General features: G+C 45.9%; 1 protein-coding gene, 1 long non-coding RNA gene and 1 pseudogene across 5 annotated transcripts; 1 reads left to right on the top strand and 2 right to left on the bottom strand.

Annotated features, from left to right (window-relative positions):
• Window positions 1-2,150: 2,150 nt before the first annotated feature.
• LOC136515058 (uncharacterized) lies at window positions 2,151-10,930 on the bottom strand. Of its 3 annotated transcripts, none has more exons than XR_010773940.1 (3): window positions 9,811-10,930; window positions 9,176-9,722; window positions 2,151-8,257 (listed from the first exon to the last, which is right to left on the bottom strand). It is a non-coding gene; the product is annotated as an uncharacterized lncRNA (long non-coding RNA). The 3 variants fall into 3 exon arrangements; XR_010773939.1 differs by having other exon boundaries at window positions 2,151-9,722; window positions 9,811-10,011; window positions 10,117-10,930; XR_010773938.1 differs by having other exon boundaries at window positions 2,151-9,722.
• A 94-nt stretch (window positions 10,931-11,024) lies between these two features.
• LOC136515055 (myb-related protein 2-like) lies at window positions 11,025-16,991 on the top strand. 2 transcript variants are annotated; one of them, XM_066508746.1, is made up of 7 exons: window positions 11,025-13,670; window positions 13,779-13,983; window positions 14,058-14,134; window positions 14,214-14,271; window positions 14,353-14,431; window positions 14,508-14,577; window positions 16,086-16,991. In XM_066508746.1, the coding sequence occupies exons 2-7, from the start codon at window positions 13,779-13,781 to the stop codon at window positions 16,824-16,826; spliced, it is 1,230 nt and encodes a 409-aa protein (XP_066364843.1). In that variant the 5' UTR covers window positions 11,025-13,670; the 3' UTR covers window positions 16,827-16,991. The 2 variants fall into 2 exon arrangements, with proteins under 2 accessions (XP_066364843.1, XP_066364842.1); XM_066508745.1 differs by having other exon boundaries at window positions 11,026-13,670; window positions 13,776-13,983.
• On the bottom strand, window positions 14,586-18,818 carry LOC136515057 (uncharacterized protein At5g19025-like; annotated as a pseudogene).
• Between the last annotated feature and the right edge of the window lie 5,479 nt (window positions 18,819-24,297).

Below are 24,297 nucleotides of genomic sequence, written 5' to 3'. Positions count from 1 at the left end.
AAACGGTACTTTGGGCTTGCAAAGGAACTTCCTGCTCATATGAATTAGGGTAGAGAGAGTGTAGCCAAACAAAAGCCTTAGGTGGACAAACGGTACTTTGGGCTTGCAGAGGAACTTCCTGCTTTGGTTCTTCGGGGGAAAACAATGACCTTCCTGCTCTGTGCTCTGTATGTTTCTGAACATGTTTCCTTATGTGTTATATCACATGCCCTTCCCTTGGTGCAGGTTTGAGTATCCTTGAGTGGCCATGATTACTTCTTCCATCTGTCTCCTCACTTGTAGCCATGGCTTTCAGATGATTGCTAGCCTCTCCTTTTTCTAGAAAGGAAATGGTTCAGTGTCCACACCAAGTGTTCGGCTGGTCGAAAAGCCGTCTATGCTAATTTGTATGGCTAGTTTTTTAGAGAGAAAAATACTGTTCCGAGCTGGCTTATACAGCCAGCCGAACAAGCTATGGTAGGCAGCAGCAATCTTTGTGTTGATTAAGGGGCCTTGGACAGTCCGTGGATGTGATAAAAAGCATGTTTAGTGGCTGTAGGATAGGATCTATGCTTCAACCTTTGCATCAATCATCTTGTTATTATTCGTCAGGAATGTACGAGGTGCCCGTGCATAGACGCCATATCTGAAATCAGTGAACTGATCTCAGATTCTCAACTGTATCAGGGTCCGAAGAGCTGTTGCCGAATCCAGGGGGGGAGGGGGGGGGAGGGGGGGGGGGGGGGGGGGGGGATTTTCTTGGTAAGACGATTTAACATACAAGCTCTCTTAATTTATTCATAGAAAAGGAATTATGTAATTAGTAATTTGGTATAGCAAAAATGGGTACAATAGTATTAAGGGTCTGTTTAGTAGAGGGTTTTTTTTTTTGTGATTGTGGCCCTGTTCGGCTTACCCAGAAACCGGCTTGTTTTTTTCAGTCGGAACAACGTTTTTCTCTCACAAAAATTCAGCCAGAACAGTGTTTTTCAGTCAGTTTCAGTCAAGTTTCAGCAAGCCGAACGGAGCCTGTAAGTTGTAGCTCCCTGATTCTATGACTGATTCCATCAGCAGGTGGGAAATATTCTAAAGTGATTCTGGTGAGGATTGATTACGAAGCAGTGGGGAGCATGGTTTTTTAGCTCCCAAATGGTAGTGTAAATAGATAAAGGGTTCTTGTTAGATCCTACCAAAATCTAGTCGTGTTTTTACACGTTTGTTGTTTACGAGCTTTAGCTTACTATTTAGCTCCCAAAACTATTGAGTCTTCGAAAGACTAAGCTGATTGATCTCAAGATTGATAAAGTTATCAAAGATACATCATCTTCGAAACAATAGAATAATATCACTGAATCATGAAATTGGCCAGCTAAGCTACGTTCAATTTATGGGATAGATGTTCTGTGAAACCATGACCCATTTCACTCACCTTCCTTTTGGCACGGTAGACGATGACCTACGCATAAAACCGATAACTTCATAGTATCACCAACGTACTAACCCTCAGCCAAGCCAGAGATTTGCAGTTCCAAATTGAATTCAAGGCAAACTGTAAAATCGTGATGCTGCTTTCGGCAACTTCACTTTGGACGTGAGCTGCGGCGCAGATCGCGCCTCGCCGCCGCGGCACCACCGCCCCAGAAACCGCGCCGAGATCCCTATCGGGACGGGAGATTCGGCGGCCACGGACGGGCCGGAAGCAGCTGACTTCCCGCCGGGCGCTTTGCCCAATCAACGGAGCGCGACATGCCACGCGAGGTCGCGCGGTACAGGACCCCCCGTGCGCGAGCTTTGGACTTTTCATCTTCTGCTTGTCAAAGCGAGAAAGATCAAAGATGCGCCCGCCGCCGCCGACCGTGACGGGCACTCCCGACGCCGTGCGCTCTGGATAATCGCTTCTGGAGGCGTTCGGTTTTTCTCGCTTTTTCGCTGCAAAAGCGCAGCATTTTTTTTTCTTCTCCACGAGTTGGGTTCAGTTAACCAAGTCGGTTGGCATCGGGAACAGATCTCGTGATGTTCCTAGCGATGGTATAAAATACAGGCGAGAACCTGTTCCACACACAAAGCCACCGTAGATGAGATGCATGCTCCTCGCCCCCGTCTTAAATAGATACATATATGTACATATATATTATATAATTCATTCATCCTGGAACATAAGCCTTGCAAACTTCAAAGGCCAAGATAAAACTCTACAGATTTGTCATAAAAGGCTGTCATTATAACTATACATGTATTAGAAACAATGTGATTCCAAAAGAGAATAAAGTATCTGTGTGCACTGCTAATACACACATCAAACTAGATATAGATGTGTACTCCTCTGTCCCAGAAAAATTGTCGTTCTAGCTCTCATTCATTGTCCCACAAAAACTGTCGTTTTAGACCCTAGTCCTACCTGGACAAGGCTACAGGCCTACTGCTTTTGTTTCTCACCTTCGTTCACATCCACACGGAGCATACCAACGCGGAGGTGCAGCGGCGGTTCCCCAAGCGGATCGATCGATGCAGAGGTGGAGCGGCCCGAAGCCGAGGCGAATCCGATGGCGCCTCCTGAGCAGGCCAACGTCGAGGCGCATCCCGAGCAGGCCCTACTCCCTTCCTTCTTCATCCACCACCCTACTGAGATCCAGTCGCGGCCATGGCTGAGATCCACGCCCAGCCGTCGCCGAGATTCATGCCCAGCCGGTCGCGTGCTGCTGGGCCGTCGTCATCGAGGTGAGGCGGAGGCGTGCTGAGGCGGAACGGCTGTCGGTGTCAAGGCGGAAGCGGATCTGCCAGCGTGGGGACGACCATCATCAAGGAGGCGATAGCCGGTGGACTGCACGACGGGCCAGGGCGGCGCCCCCTCCTCTTCTCCTCCACCGGCAGGAGGCGCAGGGCTCCGGCTCTGGGCACGACAGGCGCGCCGGCGACCTGGATCGAGATGGGAACGGGGAGGAGAGCAGGATAGAGTAGGGGTATTCTGGTCTTTTCTCTTACTCGTTGGTATTCATGCCCATTGCTAGAACAACATTAATTTTGGGACGGAGGGAGTAGATATGGACATACTTCCTCCTTTCAAAATTATAAGTTGCTTTGACTTTTTTGATACATCTATTTTACCATGCATCTAGATACAATATATATGTCTAGATACATAGCAAATCCTATGTACCAAAAAAGTCAAAGCGACATAATTTGGAATGGAGGGAGTATTTTCTATATTTTCTACTCCAGGTGTTTACAGGACATAACTTGTCATCGAAGTGGGGATTCTTCATCTCCCAGCCAGCAGCACATGGTATGGTACTGCCCTCCCTCCGTCCCAAAGTACGAGCATTTCTCGTTTCATCCCAAGTCAAACTACCGTTAGTTTGATCATGTTTATAAAAAAGAACATAACATTATAATACTCCATCTACCCCAAATTATAAGCCATTCCTCTAAAATTTGATCAAATTTATATAATAAAATAATAACATTTATGATATCAAATAAGTATCATTATATTATTCATTAATTATATTTTCATAGTATACTTGTTGGAGCTTAGGGAATGTAGGGCGTAGGAGTGGGAGATGGCCGGCCTAGGCTTGAATCCCTGACAGCTGGCTGGCGGCACCGTGCTCGACGCCTGGAGGAGAACGTGAACGAGAGAGAGAGCAACAACGCTAAAGAGCGAGAGAGATAAACTCAATCTCTGGTTAATCTCTCATTAACAAAAGTGTTCCCAACTTATAACAAATGCCTAACAAACTGTTCCTGAATAAAAGGGATAAAAATCACATGAAACCATCTCCTAATGAATCGGATCCTGATAACAGCTGCGACGTCGCAGAGTTGGTGACCGTGCGCTGGCGACACACGCTCGTCTTGGTCCACTGCTCAGCCACTGGACTTGCCACGACGCTTGTAGACTTTACCGACCATAACATCACTCCTCCCCCGCGACGAACAGCTCGTCCTCGAGCTGGAAGGAGGGAAACTCAACGCGAAGGTCCTCCAAGGGCTCCCACGTAGCCTCGGCTTTCGACAGGCCCGCCCACTGGACAAGGATGTGCCAGGCGCCGCGACAGAGCTGTGCGCATAGAGCGCGTGCCGGCTGCTGAAGGCGACGACCATAGTGCAGCGGAGGTAGCAGCGGGTGCGTAGTCAGCGGTGTCCCCTGGAACGGCTTGAGGACACCCACGTGGAAGACGCAAGCGGTAGGCGACGTTGCCCACGCGCTCCGTAGACCACCTGAAATGGAGAGGTACGCAGGGAGGAGTGATAAGACGTGTTGTAGCAGTACTCTGCCCAGGGCAGCCAGTCGAGCCACACGCGCGGACGATCACCGGTGATGCAGCGGAGGTACATCGCGATGGTTTTGTTCACCGCCTCCGACTGCCCGTCTGTCTGGGGGTGGAACGCCGTGCTGAGATGGAGCTTGATGCCGGCGAGCCTAAAGAGATCACGCCAAACGTGACCAGTGAAGACGGAGTCCCGATCGCTGACGATAGACTCTGGGAACCCGTGCAGGCGAACAATGGTGTCGAAGAACGCCTTGGCGACCAAGGTGGCGGTGTAGGGGTGGCTCAGCGTGATGAAGTGGGCGTGCTTGGAGAAGCGGTCCACGACGGTGAGGATGACGCTCTTGCCATGAACGCGGGGAAGGCCTTCGATGAAGTCGAGCGAAATGTCAGACCACACCTTCGTGGGGACCTCCAGGGGTTGCAGCAGACCTATAGGTTGAAGCGATTCCACCTTGTTCCGCTGACACACCGCACACGCACGCATGAAGTCGTGAACGAGGGCGTGGTCCTGCTCGATGACAAAGTCGGAGCGGAGGCGATGCAGTGTCTTTTGAATGCCCTCGTGCCCTAAGGAGTGGGCGAGCTTGAGCACCATGGGCACCAGCGCGGAGGTTGTCGAGATGAAGACGCGGGCGCCGTGGAGGATCAGACCATCCACCATGCGCCACGGCGCACCATGCTAGACGACGATAGAGTCCCGCAGAGAGCGGAGCTCTGCGTTGTCGTTCAGCTCGCTCCGTAGGTCGTCGAAGAGGGCAAAGGATGGCCTAGACATTGCGCTGAGATGGGCGTCGATGTACTCACGGCGGGAGAGGGCGTCGACGACGGTGTTGAGGCGGCTCGGCCTGAATTCCACGGCGAAGTCATATCCAAAGAGCTTACTTACCCACTGGTGTTGAGGGACCGTGGAGAGGCGCTGATCGAGCATAATTTCAGCGCGTAGTGGTCCGTGCGCATGATTCCTAGAGGTATGGCCGCCAGTGCCGAACTGCTTACACCAAGCCAATTAGCTCCCACTCGTAAGCGTAGAGCTTCAGATGCCGGGGCGCGAATGGCCGGCTGAAGAAAGCGATAGCGCCTGCACCCTAGTGAAACACCGTGCCAAAGCCGGAGACGGATGCGTCGCCGTCCACGATGAACGGCTGCTCGAAGTCTAGTAGGTAAAGAACAGGTGCCATGGACAGGGCCTGCTTGAGCGCGTCGAACGCCACGACTGCCTGCTCGGTCCACACGAACGCGTCCTTCCGAAGCAGCTGGGTGAGGGGCACGACAATGGACCCGAAGTCCTAGATGAACCGGCGGTAGTACTCCGCCAGTCCCAAGAAGCCCCTAAGGCCGCGCGCCGATCGTGGAGTCGGCCAGGATGTCACCGTGGTCACCTTGTCCTGGTCCATGGTGACGCCCTCCGACGAGATCACGTGGCCCAGATAGGCCACCGTGGAGGTCGCGAAGGAGCACTTGTTGCGCTTGACGTGGAAGTGATGTTCCCGCAGCGCCGTGAGGACTGCTTTGATGTGTTGGAGATGCGTCGACCAAGAGGGGTTGTATACGAGTATATCGTCGAAAAAGACCAAGAAGAACATATGAAGAAATGGCTGCAACACGGCGTTCATCAATGCTTGAAACGTGGCTGGCGCGTTCATGAGGCTGAACGACATCACCAAGAACTCAAAGTGGCCATGGTGAGTGTGAAAAGCTATCTTCGCCACGTCTTCAAGATGCACCCGCACTTGATGATAACCGGACCGAAGATCTAGCTTGGTGAAGAAATGCATGCCATGAAGTTCATCCAGAAGCTCCTCGACCACAGGTATGTGGAACTTGTCTTTGACAGTGGCGTCATTCAGTGCGTGATAGTCGATGCAAAACCTCTAGGACGCGTCGGGCTTCTTGACCAACAGCACCGGCGTGGAGAAGGCCGATGTACTGGGGCGGATAATGTCGTGCTCGAGCATGGCGGCGCACTGCGCTTCAAGTTCATCTTTTTGGAGTTGTGGATACCGGTAGGGGTGAACCTCCACTGGAGGGGTGTGTCGGTAGGAGGTGACTGCGGTGATCACAGGGTTGGACGGACAGGAGCCCCTGTGGGTCGGCGAAGATGTATCAAACAACTGAAGGAAGCGCTCAAGTAGCGCTGGCCCATCGCTGCGAATGGCATGGAAGCGCTGCGTGGACTGGACGTCGTGACGAGTTGAGCCGATGCCACGCCAGAAGATGCGACGTCTATCGCGCCAAAATGCCATACATAGGTCATCAAAATCCCACAAGATGGGCCCGAGTGTGTGGAGGAACGTGACCCCGAGGACCATGTCGTAGCCGTCGATGGGATGGAGTAGCACTCGACAGTGAACGTCTCATCGGCGATGTGGATATCAATTTCCCGGGCGAGGTCGCGGCAAGCCACGCGGTCACCATTGGCCACAATGACATCCGCGCTAGGGCATGGCTAGAACTGTAGGCCGACGTGGTGCGCCACATCGCCCCGGATGAAATTGTGTGTGGATCCCGAATCAAGGAGGGCGACAAACTGCTCGTTGCCCATGGTGATGTACAGCTGCATAGTATCCTCTGTCCGAATGCCTGTGATGGCGTTGAGGGAGATCATCGGGGTGTTAGGGTCGAATGGCGCCGGCTCCCGCGCCGCATCTGCTTTGGGCTCCTCCGGCTCTTCAAGAGTGTAATCCAAGACCTCGAGGTAGAAGAGCCTGGCGCACTTATGGCCGTGAACGTACGGCTCATCATAGTTATAGCAGAGGCCCTGCTTGCAGCGCTCCGCCATCTCATCCGGCGTCAACTGCTTGAAGGGGTGCGATGGCGGCGCCGACGATGATGGTTGTTGTGGCCCAAAGCCACCAGGTGCCGATGATGACGAGGCCGGCGCACCGAGTGCCCGGCGAGGCGGCCAGGGCGGTGGAGCAGGAAGGGCGAGCAGAGGCGCAACAGTGCGGCGTTCGTAGGCGCGCGCTAGTCGCATGGTGCATTGTAGGTCCTGCGGGTTGTGGAGCTCCACGTCGATCCGAATGCAGCCCTCCGATGAACAGCTGCGCTTGCTAGTATGGGGAGAGGCGGCCCACGTGCGCCATCGAGGCCGGGAACGCCTCTAGGTATGACTCGACGGAGGAGGTGAAGGGCCCGAAGCGCTGGTGACAGAGGCGCTTGAACTCTTCCCAATCCGGAACGACGGCGTCCGGCTCGAGGACGATGTACCACTGCTGGGCTATGCCGGTGAGGTGGTAGAATACGAGCCAGACCCTATTGGCGTGGCACGTCTACTGAGCGTGGAAGAACTGCTCGCACTTGTTCAACCAGCCGAGTGGGTCCTCCTTGCCGTCATAGGTGGGAAATGAGAGTTTGTGGTAACACGGCACGACCGGGCCTTCTGGTTCCAGCGGAATGTGGGGCAGTGGCGGCGACATATGCATGGCGGCCGACTGTGGAGCATGGGACGCCTACATGATGGATGAAAAGGAGGTGACGATGGCGGCATTGGTGAATGCGAGAGCGGATGGGAACACGGGTGGTGCAGCGGAGGTGGCAGGCGGCGGTGGGAATGACGACGGCGGCGGAAGATCCAGAACCTGACATGGCTGATACCAGATTGTTGGAGCTTTGGGAACGTAGGGCGTAGGAGTGGGAGATGGCTGGCCTAGACTTGAATCCCCGACGGCGGGCTGGCGGCGCCGTGCTCGACGCGTGGAGGAGAACGTGAATGAGAGAGAGAGACAGAGAGCAACAACGCCAAAGAGCGAGAGAGATAAACTCAATCTCTTGCTAATCTCCCATTAACAAAAGTGTTCCCAACTTATAACAATGTCTAACAAACTATTCCTGAATAAAAGGGATAAAAATCACATGAAACCATCTCCTAATGAATCGGATCCTAATAACAGCCGCGACGTCGCAGAGTTGGTGACCGCGCGCTGGCGACGCGTGCTCGTCTTGGTCCACTGCTCAACCACTGGACTTGTCGCGACGCTTGTAGACTTTACCGACCATAACAATACCTATTTTATGTCATAAATCTTTATGATTCTCTCTATAACTTTGGTCAAACTTAAGATGATTTGACTCTCTAAAAAGTTAGAATGACTTATAATTTGGAATGAAGGAAGTATCAAATAAGCATCAGTAGATCCATCATAAAAAAATTGCATAGTTCCTTGGTGTGATAAATATTAAGATATTCTGACTTAGAATGAAACCAGATGTGATAAATATTAAGATTATTCTGACTTAGAATGAAACCAGAAATGTTTTTATTGGAACGGACTGCATAGTTCCTTGGTGTGATAAATATTATTATTCTGACTTAGAATGAAACTAGATGTGATAAATATTAAGATATTCTAACTTAGGGCATGTTTGGTTCCCCCTTGCTACAGTTTAACTACTAAACTTTAGTCACTTTAACTACTAAACTACCAAACAAACTGACTTAAAAAAGATTAAAGTAGTTTAGTTACATTAGTCACCCAAGAGTAGCTAAAAGAGAGCTAAAGTGCCCAGTGGACAAAGGCTGCCCCTCATTATTGTTGGTCCCCCACTCTGATTTGGGCATTCATTATAGGTAGTTTGGTCTTTATTGAACTGCTTTAATGCCTTTTAGTCACTTTTAGTCAATAGAACTAAACAGGGGTGACTAAAGTTTAGTCATTGGTTTGAGTAGCTAAACTTTAACAGGAGAAATCAAACATGCCCTTAGAATCAAACCAGAAATGCTTTTATTGGAACGGAGAGACTATGGCTCTGTTCGGCTTACCCCATATTTGACTTGTTCGGCTTCTTTTTTCAGTTAGAACAGTGTTTTATCTCACAACAATTTTCAGCTGGAACAATATTTTTCAGCCAGTTTCAGTCAAGTTTCGTACCAGCAAACGGGGCCTATATCACAACTAATAGCAAAGGTGGAACAGAAATAGCACCTCTAGTATCGCTATATTGGCAGTGCTAGATGCCACCCCTCTCACCCGAACCGAGCTCTCTTTTTCCAAGCCGAAGCAAAAGCCTTCCAAACGAAGAACATGTGGAACCAAAAAGAGGAACATGGTCCAAAAATTCTCTAGCCAAGCTCAGTGTTTAAAAAATACTGTTATGTGACGGATAATATAAGTACAGAAAACAATAGGAAGTATGATTTCAATCAGCATATTAATTAGTAATGAATTGAAAAAAAAATAGAGCAAAAGGATAATTGTACATGCGCAGCATGTGTTCAGCAGGCAAACAACGAGAAAGCACTTGCAATAAACCAGGAAGCGAAATGTGGCAGGACTACCCACATTCCTAGAGGAATATTGCTCGTGACATCGACTGATGTCAATATGATCATTGGAATATCGAAAAGAGGGGCAAACCAAAAGCACTGACCAGGACTAGAAATGCCATATGCTCCAGCGATGCCCCCAAGGAAAGAATATCAAAGATGTTCGCCTCATCGCCTCAATTTGATTTACTTTAACCACAGATTTCCTTCAAACAAATCCAACCATTAGCACAAAGCATCAGCGCACATAATACATGTACAGCTATAAACATAGTGCAAATTTGCATTAGATACCATATCAAGAATGAATCCTTCAGGTGCCTCCTCGCTGCCTGTGAACTGCAAGAGCATCACATAACCACTAGAGTAGACTAGTTGCTCAAAGAGCATCCCTGAGCAGTAACCATCACTAAGTGTAAGATAGTCGCCGCCGTGATAGTTTATTTTCATACTCAGGCAGCATATGTTCTGTGAAAGCCACAGAAAGCTTCTTTGCTGCACAAGGAATATCGAGATTCGGATGCCGCCAATGTGAATAAGAAAAAAAAAAGATTTAGGTGGATTGATGAGAAATGCATATTGACAAAAAGCATAGCTCACCGGAAATATGCAGGCAACTTGAGGATGAATACATGCCAAGGTCACCGAGAAAAGAATCAATGCCGAGGAGATAGTTTGAGATCGAGAATCTCATGGTGTTTGGACAAAGACTCCATTCAATAAATAAGTAGCTTGTGCAATTGGGTTGCCCTATTCATGACTGATTTTAATTGGTTGCTACTCTGCTTTTTATCGCTCCAATGACCAAGATTGGACAAGAAACTAATTGAGTACTGGTGTACCCATGACAATAGACAAGGTTTCTAGACCCAAACTGTATGATCCTGTTACAGTTGTGTCGGACCATTTTGAGCAGCCAATGTCATACTAACTCCTAGTAAACACTGTTCAAAATTGTGCAGTCATATGACAAAGCTACTAAACTACAGAAGGCCAAACTTAGCTCATCAGAAATCAAGCAGTCTGGGTTTGGCCCCCTAAACGCTGCTTGGCAGGTCAATATAAGGAGCAACTTAGCCACACATGTAGATGCACACTCCACCAGTCCACCAGAACTCGTATGATATAAATTATTCAAACTTGTTTCGTTCTGAAAAGTGGTGGGTGCTAGGTTGATGACGAGGTGGTTCCTAACACATATAACAGCCATGATAAGTTGGCACACAGGCAGGGTATCTGCAAATTAGGTGCTAGGGGGACGGATGAACGTAGAGGCCAGGTATCAACTAGGTGGCTGTCCTGAATGGTTAACTGGGTGTATAACTTGTACATCCACGCATTCTTCTATTTCGTTGAAGTCCATGACAAACCAGATAAGATCACTTCTTGACTTTTTCTGATAATTATGTGCTTTTTTTACAGGTCTTTGCAGCTCTAAAGATGAGTGCCAAGTTATCTACAAGTACAGATCTTTCACATAGGAAATAATAACTTAATCTAATGATAGGATGCTAAAGTTTATAAGATTAAGATCATATAACTGTTTGCATTTTGTTTAGTCTTCACTCAATTGTGCTACATGGTTCCTACAGGCAGGAATAACAATCATATATTCCTGTGACAAGCCATTTATCAGACAATTCAAATGCATAATACACGCAAGATAGACTAGTATTTCCTATAATCTACCAGGTTTAGCTTTCTTTCTTTTTTCAAAAAGGAAAGCACCGAATTTCCAGGGACCAGTTAACACTCTTGTACCCTTCCTTTCTTCTGCCCATGTACATGAGATATCTTGTGGTTTAAGAAAATAGCCATTGAATAAGAATTAATAGGTATAGTATGCTGGTTCATTGCTTATATTTCCTATAACCTAGCATGCTTAACTTTCTTGTTTACAAAAATAAAAAATGATGCATAAATATATTTTTTCTAAGAAAACAGTTTTTGAATAACAATTAGCATGTACACTATGCTGGCCATGACTCCTTAGTTCAAGCAACTCCGGAACAAGCCTTTGTGCCTGCTACTGAACCGGTAAGGCTCTAGGCTTACAGAGATTTGTAGAGGCAACTCATGTAAAAGAAGTTTGTAGAAACTAGAGCAGAAAGCTTCATGTTATATGTAACTTACAATTCTAGAACTGCTATCAGGACCAATCTTTACAGATGAATATGCCCCCACAAGTGATGCTGCTTTGTTAAAGATGAAGGGTACAGGATGATGCTTTAGATTCTTCTATCGAAGACTTCTTTATATGCTGATAGCTAGACAGCCCACCCTCCATTTCAAACAGCATGTGCTATCTGATAAGTACATGTTGCTAGAAAAATAGAAGTACAGCGCATGGAAAAATAAGATAAATTACGAGATGAGTAAAAAAAAGTATACTCCAGCAAGTAAAATAAATTTCGTGCTCAAGTCATCAACACAAACTCAGTAAAAACAATGATGTCGCAAATGGTATAATCAATAGGTCTTAGTGTCACAAATATCATGAGAAAATTACCAAACATTCCAAATTGGCCCATTCTTCCAAAAACTTCATGAGGTTTCTAATCTATTGAAAAAAACTAATAGAATAGGGAAGTTATGGTTACAACTTACAATTCCCCATGACTATAGAAGAAGCTCTAAATGGGAAGGGACACAGCAATAAGTTCCTGGAATTCCTTTTCTTAAGTGAAGAACTTGAATATGTCAGTTTAAAATTCTTACTAGTGTTCTTCAATGTCAACATATGTTATTGGTGTGGTCCTAATGAGGCACTTCAACCAACCAAATATTGTACGGAGGGATGGAGTAGAAACACAGCGAACCACCAGTTAAATTGAGTACATGAAACAAAAAGTCCTCAGTTCTCATGATATATAAGGAAAAGACTTACTCTTATTTCTTGTATATCTCAAGAACATATCAATAGAAACAAAAATTGCTGGTTTCAAGAAGATAATGGAACTAAGTACAGAAAAGCTACAAACAGTTCTCTTGACGACAGAACATGAATTGATAAAATTTGTATTGATGTTACTGTTTTTTAAAATTAAAAATGGGGAGGGCCTAGACTGGCCAACATTGACTACAAGTGTTTCAGTCCCTTAAAGCTTGGCAAGCTAAAGAAACATGATTGTAATGAACTGGTTATCTATGGTAGCAAAAGTCTGAAAGAGTAATGGTTGTGTTATTGTGTAACATATACAGAAACATAGTACGTAAGTACTCTTGCTTTGACTAGTGATGATTACAATCAAAGTGGTCTTGTTCAAAAGGAGCTTATCCCACATAAAGAGCATAAATCTCATGGCCGAAACTTTCCTGGACTGCAATGTGAATATGTACCAATCTTAGGAAAGGACGCTGATGGAACTTATTCTTGTTCATATTCCATGCACTTTAAAGTAATACAACGGACAGAATAAAATTGATAGAAAAACTATGTTTCTGTAAGTAGAATAGCGTCTCCAACAAGTATAACGACAAGTGTCACCGTGTGGCTTAAACAAAATTAACCCAGACTGCATCTGATTCCACTATAAACAATAATAATTAAATCATGTACCGAAGTGCAGCAAGACTGAACCATTCGTAAATACCAGCAAAGCTACCCCCAGCTGGCAGTATAGAGAAACTACTCAAATATTTTTCTCTGGTCATTCATGAGGTATAAATTCAGAAGTGCATCTTTCATAAACTGAACAGATCAGATAGCAGAATCATATTCCAGAAAGCTACGTAAAAGTATAATTTGCTTTATCTATAGTTGTTCGTGTTTATCTCTACACATGCCACACGCACTTCAAGTGTTTTAAATCAGTAAAATAGACCTAGAAAAGTAAGGTGTTGTCATACATAGAAGTCACAGGTTGAAATTCAAAATGAAAATTTCGATTTTGGTTATTGATTCCAAAATTACTAAAGCTAGCATCTTCTCTTAGTAGGCTTAAAGTTTGTTCCAAGATGCTAGATTCTATGTTTTCCCATATAAAACGCACCTCATAAGGCACTCCTTATCAACCTGAGAAGGGCAAAAGGGTATCAAAAGGCCTAAGGTCGGACAAGAGGGCGTTTGAGTTTGTCAGCAGGAAACGCTCCAACACAAGTTCAGCCTTCGGGAACAGAGAAAAGAGGACACTAGAAAACACAGGCCCATAAGGGTTAGCAAAATTCATACCCCCCCCCACCCCCCCCCCCCCCCCCCCCCCCCCCCCCCCCCCGTCTCATTGACCTAACTTCTTAGAAACTGCATGTTATTTCTACAGCAGATGTATCACCAACATCAGGGCCCGAGTGAGCTCTTCACCACGAGAACATCCTTTCCAATGGAGCAGCATCTGTTTTTGCGTGGAGGAAATGGCCAAGGAGATTCTGGGCTGGTTCTCTCAACTGACGCTAAACCAAGGCTGAAATGGACACCTGAGTTACATCAGCGATTTGTAGATGCAGTCAATCAATTAGGTGGAGCAGAGAGTAAGTATAATATTCTTATATCTTCTCAAAGTACAGAGACCAGCTGAATTCTTATATTTCTATTCATCGCCCAGAAGCTACTCCAAAAACAGTCATGAGGCTCATGGGAATTCCAGGACTCACCTTGTACCATTTGAAAAGCCATCTCCAGGTACTTTAGAATCAGAAATCCGCCTGCTAAAATGATATTTGTAACTGCTGCAGTAATCATCATTTCTTGGATGTTACAGAAGTACAGGCTTAGCAAGAACCTCCAAGCTCAAGCAAATGTCAGTACATCAAAGAATGGTAAGAACAAGTTGTAACTCCCATATTTACCCTATTATAATGGAACAGCATAAGAGTTAGCAACTTGTAACCGCTTTGCAGCCATATCCGTTGCTGATAGGATTCCCGGAACAAGCGCAGCAACAATGAGCAGTACAAATGTCGTTCCGCAGGCAGAGAAGTAAGGACTCTGTTAGCACACTGTAATTGCATATAATCTGAATACTGAAATAATAGTCTCTTTTCCTGGGTGCAAGGACTATTCCAATTGGTGAAGCACTTCAGATGCAAATTGAGGTTCAGAGACAGCTAAATGAACAACTTGAGGTGAGTCACTGACACCACTAAGATAACACTCTTGTTCCAGATTTTTTACATGGTAGATAAGGTAGGTTGAACAATGGGCTATCTCAAGCATTTTGACTAGCACAGTCCCAAACTTCTGAAGAGCATAAGGGAAGACCGCGATTCCAAATTACTACCTTGAGGACAAAATAATTTACAATCCGGATCTGATTGAGAACCAAACATTTACATTACGATGGCAAGGGTGTATAACTGTAGACCCAATATTTTTAGCCAAAAATATATAGTTAGTAGGTATAATACGTATATACTCCCTCTGTTTCAAATTGTAAGTCGTTTTAGTTTTGTCCTAAGTTAAACTTGTCTAACTTTGACTAAGTTTATAGAAAAATGTACAAACATCTACATCATCAAACGAGATTCATTAAATGTACCATGAATATATTTTGATAGTATCACAGTGTATTTATTTGATACTGTAGATATTAATACATTTTTTCTACAAACCTGGTCAAAGCTAAAAAAAAGTTTTGACTTAGGACAAAGCTAAAATGACTTTCAATTTGGAACTGAGGGAGTACAAGCTAATTACCATTTTAGATTAAGCAATAAGATTGTTTGAGCTGAGTCAAGAGATGCACATAGACATTAGTTATTACAGGGTGAAGAAACAAATAGTCTGTTAAAAAAACAAATATGAAAACAGATGTCTCAAACACCAATTCTATTATTGAACTTCTAAATGTTTGATGAAAATTCCCATTAAGCAAGTCCGCAATCTTCAACAGGTGGCATGCAGCCTTTATATGGTCCCTCCGTTCCAAATTATAGTTCATTTTAAGCTTTGTCCTAAGTCAAACTTCTCTAACTTTGTCCAAGTTTATAGAAAAATGCATCAACATCTACAATATCAAATTAGTTTCATCAAATGCTCCATGAAATATATCTTGATAGTACATGTATTTGAACTTGTAGATGTTAATATATTTTTCTAAAAAGTCAATGAAAGTAAGTTTGATTTAGGAACAGAGCTAAAGTAAACTATGATTTGGAACGGGTGTAGTGTGTCTTCCTCTTTCTGCAAGTTGTCCTCCTCGCACCTCCCGTGTTGTGGCAGCCTGCTGCCTCTTGTTGGCCCAAGTGCACTTGTGCACTCTGTCCTACACAGATAATGGCCATTGAATCAATTAGTGGTCTTGAAGCTGCAAGCTTGAATAGCAAATCATTCTAGTCTGGTTTCTCTCACCTCTAGGCTTCTTTCTCCTGCTCGTCTTCTACAAATAGGGTTTCCCTTTGATCACACAGTGCTAACCACCTCAGCCTCTTCTGTGCTGATCATTAGGCAGCCTATAGAAGTGCAGGGTTCAGGGTCATGATTGTGAGGGGCGGCATCCTAAATTATTTTTATGGCTTCGCACACCCAATATTGGAGTCCAATGTTTTTAATGGTCCAGCAAAGTCCCCTTATAGTGTCTATAAAATGGAGCTGTGCTGCAGTGATTCTGATCTGAAATTTAAACTGGAAACAGGTGCAAAGGCATCTACAACTACGAATTGAAGCCCAAGGGAAATACCTACAGGCAGTTTTGGAGCAGGCACAAGAGACACTTGGAAAACAGAATTTGGGTCCTGCAAACCTGGAAGATGCAAAAATAAAAATATCAGAGTTAGTTTCACAAGTATCAACTGAATGCTTGAGTAATACGATTACAGATGTAAAAGGAAGTTCAAGTGTGCATAGATTAGAGCCCAGACAAATCCAGTTTGTTGAAAGTTCAACAAATAGTTATTTGTCTGTGGCTGAAGGATTCATCAAGGAGCACAGACTACAGCACCATGGAGTACTAAAAGCATATGATGATAGTTCATTATTTTGCAGAAAAAGATCGCATGAACATGAGACCCAGTTTGCTCTTAACAGAAGCCTAAGTGAGCGTAGGATGGCTCATTTGCAGAATGAGGAAGGATACAGTAAAGCAGAGTTTGGGTATGAAAGTGACACAGAGATGGCACATGAGTATAATGCACCCCAAAAGAATGGTGGAGGTAGCACCACCAGTTCGGCATCAGGAAGCAAAGTAGATGCAGAGAAGCTATATCTGGAAGAACAAAACTGCGAAAGACAGGCAGTTGAATACCCCAGAGAAAGCAAGCTAGTAGATTTTGAGCATCCGTGCTCAGGGAAGAAACTTGATCTGAACACCCACAATGTCGATGACACTGATCAAGCTTACAGACATTTTGACTTGAATGGCTTCAGCTGGAGCTGATAATATGTAAGATGATAGAAGTGAAGAAATGAAGTTACAAATAATTTCTTCCAACGTTGAAGTATTGATACATGATCAAATGTACGTCACGAGGTATCATTTATGTTTTTAGGTATTTAGTATAGGGTACAGAAATGGTATTCACTTTGGGGCTTTGGGCCATCAGCAGTTTACTCAAAACTCAAGGAAAATAACAATGCATAAACAGTATACGTAAGAAACCAGACAAATAGCATCAACGAAATTAGAGTCCATAAGATACAGAACACTATGATAAGTGTTCTTAAATTTGGCTTGTTCGGCTTGTTTTTTCAGCCGGAACAGTGTTTTTCTCTCACAACAATTCAGCCGGAACAGTGTTTTTCAGCCAGTTTCAGCCAAAATTCAGACCAGCGAACGGGGCCAGCAACAAAGTGAACAGTGGCATTATTAAGAAACCAAGAGAAACAAATGTAGGAATATTCATCAACATAAAGAGCACACTATTTTTCCAAGGTCAAGCAGCGAGAAAAGGACCAGAAAGAAACGCGTCATCTCAATTAGCATTGCAAAATCAATCTACTGGCACAAACTATGTGTGAGTGTGACATCGCAGACCTAACATTCTAAACTCTTAGTTCAGAACAGCTTGAAACAAACAGGGGTGATTATACATCAGTACAGATGGATTACTGCTACCCCTATAGCTAACATTTTAGATAAGAAGCGTCCATTAGTACAATAGGACTATATGAATGAAAGCAATTTCTCCAAACAGTCATCCCCCATAGTAGTTAGTAGTCATTTCCTAGTAACACGGCAAAACCAGCATATTGGATAAGTAGAACATTAACCAACAAGATATGGTCATTTAGATGATATAGCAAGTTTTTAATTAAGAAAGAAAAAAGGATTTGTCTCTGCTGCGCTTATTTATATACCGAATAGGCAACAACCACTTATTGCATAATCCACTGATGACATTGTATCTACCTCCACAATTATTCCTCTCCGTGTATGCTTCCTACAAGAGACTAGAATAGCAGGGAACTGTAATACTATCATGTACGTAGAAACTGTAGTTATCTGAGATGGAGCAGTCACGCTAATTATTCGCTCATTATTTCGCCATGGGAGGAGGAGAGCCTTCATCTGTTTGTTCATGGCCTCCCTACTTCTTCATCCGGCGCACCTTCTTAACGCCCCAGACCTCCACCCTCTCTTTTGGGCAACCGCACGGCGCACGGAAGATAAGCACGGTACGGCCGTTGGGCGGCGCCATCTTCCTGAGCACCGCCTCAAGCTCCCGATGCTCGTCCCCAAGCCCCGCCACTGGCCACATGGCCGCGGCCCCGCCTCCTACACCGTGCGCAAGCGGCAGCAGGCCGCGCACGCACTCCTCCGTCTCGAGCTGGATGTCGTACTCCACGGCCTTGCGCAGGCCACGGCACCGGGGCCTGCCGCACCGGCGCGCTCGGTGCGACGCGGCGTCCCACGCCAGCACGGCGGCCCCAGCCGCCACGCCCGCGGCCAGTGGCACGCACGGCGCCGCCGGGTGGCGCGTCGCCACCGTGGCCACCGCGTCCCGCGCCTCGACAGCCAGGAGTCGCGCGTAGGGCGCTGCGAGGAGCGCAATAGCGGCGAGCGAGGCGAGGAGCGCAAGCGCGTCGACCGCGGCGAGCGCGGAGTGGACGCAGAGGGCGGGGAATAGCCGGCCCCGCGATCGCGGCCGCGAGGTGGAGGTGGAGGAGGAGGAGGAGAGGGACGCGCGGCGGGGGCGCAGGGAGGAAGAGTCCGAGGAGGAGGCGCGGCGCTTGGTGCTGCTCGAAGGCCCGGAGGAACTCGATGAGGCTGCGGCAGTCCGCCATGGCGAGGCGGGTGGGTCGGCAGGGTGGTGCCGAAATGGACTCGGAATTTGGGATCCGCGGATCTGAGACTCTGAGAGTGGGGTGGGGCGGGAGCCGAGACGAGCTGGTTGGGATCGGATCGGTGGTCGCGTCAGCGCGGTGCCGCGCGTCGTCGGCGGCAGCGTTTGCGTGGTGCCGTGGTTTTTCTGTTTGGCGCGGCGGGTGGTTGGCCTTGTCGCGGTCGCCGCCCGCGTGGCGTCTGCTGGAGCGGAAAGGAAATGGCCCCGATGTTCCTGTTGTCTACAGTCGGGAAATTACGTTTCGCAAAATCCTTAAAAATGTCACCTCAGTAACGCCTTTAGTTCCACCCAAATTTCCAAAAAGTGTTACAGTACCTATCACATCGAATATTTGCGGTTCGTGCATGGAGCATTAAATATAGACGAAAAAAACTAATTACACAGTTTGGTTTAGAACAATATTTTTCTTTCACATCAAACCAGGCAGCAGTAATAATCCACGATTATATATGATCGTTTTAGCCCCACCCGAACAGGCTGCTGATTGTAGAGGACAGTAAAAAGCTAGTACTGCACAGAGTAAAAGATAGGTATAGTCAAACATTAAATATACAAATTAATTAATTAGTCAAAAACTCAAAATATTATTTTTATGAACAAACTCAAAATTATATTTATCTTTAGTACACAAAAGATGTGCATTACTTTGTGTGCCTTTCAGTGAGAGGTTACTCTCTCCATGATAGAAGACGTCGTAAGAAATGTTCCATTGTATTAAGGATAAAAGACTTGAATAGTCATATAAACTCATCATAACAGATGTTGTCCGTTTGATGGGAAGTTGTCCATTTGAGGGTACGTTCGGTAGAGCTCTAGATTTATTTCGGATTAGTTTTCTCATTAAAAATGTTTCTCTTGAATCAAAATTACTTTGTGAACTGTTTAGCTTGTTGGTTGAATTCTGATTCTTAAGAGACATGATAGTAATTAAAATGACAAATATACCCTGTGCGTAAAGACAATATAATTTCTGCTGTTATAAATTGAACATTTTTTTTCCAATTTTTGTTCCTTGCAAAATTCGTTGGATATGCTCATATGTGTAGTCTAACAGGGTGCATCTAGCAATTTTACAGTAGTACCATCTAGCACTTCACATTCCTTCTCACATTCCTTCTCCTATGCTGCACACATAGTCAAAACTCAAAAGGAACGTTCGCGCGCGTGCGCTCTCTCTCTCTCTCTCTCCTTAGTCCCTTAGCTTCTCTATGCTCAAGCCAATGTCGGAATGGAGCCCAGGACTAGAGGAGGAGCGGGTTCGAAGGGCCGCAGCTGAGGAGGTCGTCGGCATACCTCCATGGCCGTGGACGGGAGCTCATAGAAGGTTGTCGTCGTCCGGTCGTGGGTGTGCCTCCATGGCTATGGATTGGAGCTCATAGAAGGCCACCACCGCTGGAACATGAGAAAGCAGAGGATGGTCAGGGGTAGAATAGGCTAATAAGTAATAAGTACGTAAGCATCGATCTGTTTCTTGTGTGAAACCATGATTGAGCCGATTCATCTACATAGTGTATTCCTCGTCGTTTCTGGAACAAAACACTACGCGCATTTTCATTTGATATCGATTCTTATGTTTCATACGAGAATCGAAACCGTTCCTGCATGACAAATGAAACCTGAGATGACATACTCATTAATGTTGTGCTTTATGTCACAACACACGCACCAGCAAAGTATTCAGCCTGTTCGCTTGCTCGTATACGATCATGGATTATAAGCTGGAATAGTATTTTTCTCTCACACCAAACCAGCCAGCAGTAAATAATTCACGATCATTTACGACGAAACGAACAGACTGATTTTTAGTTAAGCAAACCATCCACTACATCAACTTTTCACATTTCCACAGTACAGCTCCCCAGGCAAACTACATTTTCACAGGTGATAAAAACACTTGGCTCAAAAAACACTAGACGCCACACACACAAGCCAAAAAAAAGGCAATGGCTACACGATATTTTTGTTGATTGAGCTCCACAAGATCGTGAACAAGCCACTTGGAGTTCGTGTATGAATCACTAAGGCGCAATGTCTATATACAATTATAGTCAGGTCGTGAACGTGTCTCCAGGTCCAAATCAAAGTTATCTCTCTCCACAGAAAGATCGAGCCACCCTTACTCTCATCAGCTCATTGCATCATTTATTATGTAAAGGACACAACAATGAGGCATAGATTATAGTCATATGGGTAAAGAATTAATATTTCCCCTGTAAGGGTTAGTGGTGTTAAAAAGTTCATGACTAAGATAATAGTGGTGTCTAGTGGACTTATAGTGTTATTAGCTACAATAGCGGAACAATTGGCAATATCAGTATGCCCTATAAAAAACTATATCAATCTTTTTAAAACCATGCTTGGTATGCATCCTCCTTGTTGATTGAGTACCCTTGGCTACAAAGCATTCCCTGGTAGCCCTGTTATCAACCAACGACAGGGCAATGCCTCTATATTGAAAGGATCTAGCAAGTGGCCTAGAGGGGGAGTGAATAGGGCATTTTCTAAAATTGAACCAACTTCACGAAACCAGTCAGAACGCGGAACCTCCGGGCCTGAGTGTGGAGGTTCGGGGGCTAAGTGTGGAACCTCCAGGATCAGAGTATGAAAACGATCTACAACGGAATTTAACGAATGAAAATAGATCGAATGTGATACCAGTCCTCCTAGGGAGTTTGTTGACCTATCCAATCGGTTGGTTGCACCTAGAAGATGGGGAACTCGTAGATCGGATGCAAACCCTAAAAATCAAGGAAGTTGGGAGATCTTGAGCTTTCTCACACTCTCTAGAGCCGAATCCCTCAAGGAATCATGGAGATCTTAAGCAAGGGAGTTGAGAGCACTAAGCTTGGAGAGAGAAAGAGCTTCAGTTGGAGTCTGAGTGAGTGAGGTTGAAGATGACCGTTGGGGCGAAGGGGTGAGGTATAAATACCCCCCACGTCACCCACAAAACAGTCGGGTCAGACAGACCCTAGAGCCTCCGCGCCAGAGCAGATAAGAATTCAGCTCGGCTGGCTTTTTGTGGCTAGGATTATTTGAGATGTAGATGAAGTTTTGAGCACTTGGTTCCACCCAACATACCATTAGTACCCCCTTGATAGTACGGCTTGTCCTATAACTCAATTTCAAAATATAAAAGGAAGTAAACTAGCTCTTTGAGCCTTTGCAAGCCATCCAGTTGAATTTGGGGGTCTCCTCCTTTGTTTGTATGCACCCATGACTAATGATACACTGTCAATCACTTAGAGAAGCCATTAGTCCTTTAATTTTATCGTCAACATCATCAAAACCCACTTAGGGCTTGATTGCACTTGCAATCTTCCCCTTTTTGGTAAATGTTGACAGCACAATTAAAGCTTACATTTAATTTAAAGATTGAGCTTTTGATAGCATGAATACAAGAGCTCCCCCTTAATATATACAAGATTAATTTGAATCTAGACAAATGTCCCCTCAAGACATGCATTGCATATATTAAGAGCAAATGTGAATGAATCATTGTATTCATGGCATCGTAGGGTGCAATAGATCTGTGTCAAATAATATCCGTGATGCATATGACAGTTTAAGCACAGAATGAAAACTTTCTGACTCTGCAGACCGCGGAGCCTCTGGGCTTGGGCGCGGATCCTCCGCGTTCTGCACATTCAGAACATTTTTAGCAGAAAGTAAAGCAACACAAAATCATAAACAATCACCACACAGATCTACACATGCTAGTGATAGATAAAGATTAACCAGTTCCAGCAACCTATTACAAACATTCAAGTTCTCATCCATGTCCATGACCACAAATCGCCACATAAGGGCAAAACAAAGAGTTATTATAGACCACTAAGTTAAAGAGAGTTTGAAAAATGATCTTCAACTCTCACAACTCACACTAAGCGTCTCAAAGCTACCACAGCGACACTAGGCGATCCACGAGCTCAAAAGACATCTCAATCTTGCCTCTCTCTCCCCCTTTGTCAACGGGTGCCAAAAAGGGGAAAAGAACAAGGGAGGCAAAGCACTAGCTCACTGATCCCTGCTCCGGTCACTGCCAATGTCACTGTCACTATCATCTGCAACATCGGTCTGCCTCTTGCTACTGGAAACTGTCCTCTCGAGGGATCGAGACCATGAATTAATCGGACAACAATGTCACAACGACCAGTATGATAGTCGTACGAGTATACTTGGCCAGCGGCTCAGCTCAATGATCATCATCAGACTAGAGCCAAAATGAAGCACAGAGGTAGCTTCGTTCAGTTCGCGTGTATATGTACCGGTACCACCACCACCAACCAGCACATGGCGTCGGCGGGCCGTATCCGTATCCGACCCAAATCCAACGTGCGCCAGGCCAGCCACAGAATCCTCTATCTGCCGGTCGCCGACGCCCGAGCGCTTTTGCATGCGGCGCTCGTTGCACAGAGTGGAGTCAGAAACGGCGACTCGATCAAGACGACAGGGAATGGAAAAGCCGGCGGCCGCAAAAAGCGCGGCCGCTTTACAACCCTATCCAGTAACCAGCAGTATCCACCGCCACCTCACCGGCGGCGGCCCGCCGGGGTCTCAGTCTCACCACCCCACTCGGACTCCTCCGCTGAAAGCCTGCAACTGCATGAGCGTGGCTCCACCAGCAGTATAGTAGCATATGCTGCGCTGCTGATTTGGAAATCACGGCCACCAGTCACCAGCGGTATCGATGCCGCTGCACACCTGTCGACATCTTGACAAGCCACGTAGTAGTACGAATAGAAGATGGCACATGCATGTTCAAGCTTATCTGGATAGATAATAAGAGTATGTTTGTAATCGGACGGATATATTCGCATCTGGCTGGAATATATGCTGATCGATAGACAGAAGACCGCTGCGCCTTGGAACGATGTATATCTACATCTATATCTCAATTCTCTCTGCCTTCAATTTATTTCTACGATGCGATGCGATGCGATGCATCGCTGCATCCCAATCTGTACATGGCTGCATGCCCTTGCCTTGCATGGCGGCGTGATCACCAATTCGCCGCCGTACATGGAGAGAAAAGGAGACTCGACCAGTGGAAGCGGGTAAGGCTTGGGTTTTTGGATAACCGGCAACGAACCGGATAGCCTCGCCTCGCGGCGCGCGCACGCACCCCCGGGCAACACGTGGAGCTAAGGATGTATCATGGTCATGAATGGGCTGTGTGTCTGCGTGGGCATGCAGCTGAGATTGAGATTCGGTTAGGCCCTGTTTAGATGCTAAAATTTTTGGCTTTAGGCTACTGTAGCACATTTATTTGTATTTGGCAAAAATTATCCAATTATGGACTATTTAGGCTTAAAAGATTCGTCTCGCCAATTATGAATAAACTGTGCAATTAGTTATTCTTTTTACCTACATTTAATGTTCTATGCATGTGCCGTAAGATTTGATGAACAGGGCCTTATTCGAAGTCGTCGGTCCATTGCTGCCGGCTGCAGCGCGGCGGGCGGACGTGCGGCATCGTAGTATACACGAATCGAATCGCCAGCGACCACGACGCGCCACATGTGACGAGCCAAGTCAAGCGATAGAGAAAGGGATGGATGAGATCGT

This window comes from Miscanthus floridulus, chromosome 17 (assembly GCF_019320115.1).
Source record: "Miscanthus floridulus cultivar M001 chromosome 17, ASM1932011v1, whole genome shotgun sequence".
Lineage (NCBI taxonomy): Eukaryota > Viridiplantae > Streptophyta > Magnoliopsida > Poales > Poaceae > Miscanthus > Miscanthus floridulus.
Note: the sequence above shows the minus strand (reverse complement) of the source record. Positions and strands in the feature narration are given on the sequence as shown.

Coding starts and splice junctions, on each gene's coding strand:
- LOC136515055 (XM_066508746.1), top strand. CDS start 13,779: ATGTATCACCAACATCAGGGCCCGAGTGAGCTCTTCACCACGAGAACA. Junction 14,135..14,213: donor ATTTGAAAAGCCATCTCCAG/GTACTTTAGAAT, acceptor TGGATGTTACAG/AAGTACAGGCTTAGCAAGAA. Junction 14,578..16,085: donor AGCTAAATGAACAACTTGAG/GTGAGTCACTGA, acceptor AACTGGAAACAG/GTGCAAAGGCATCTACAACT.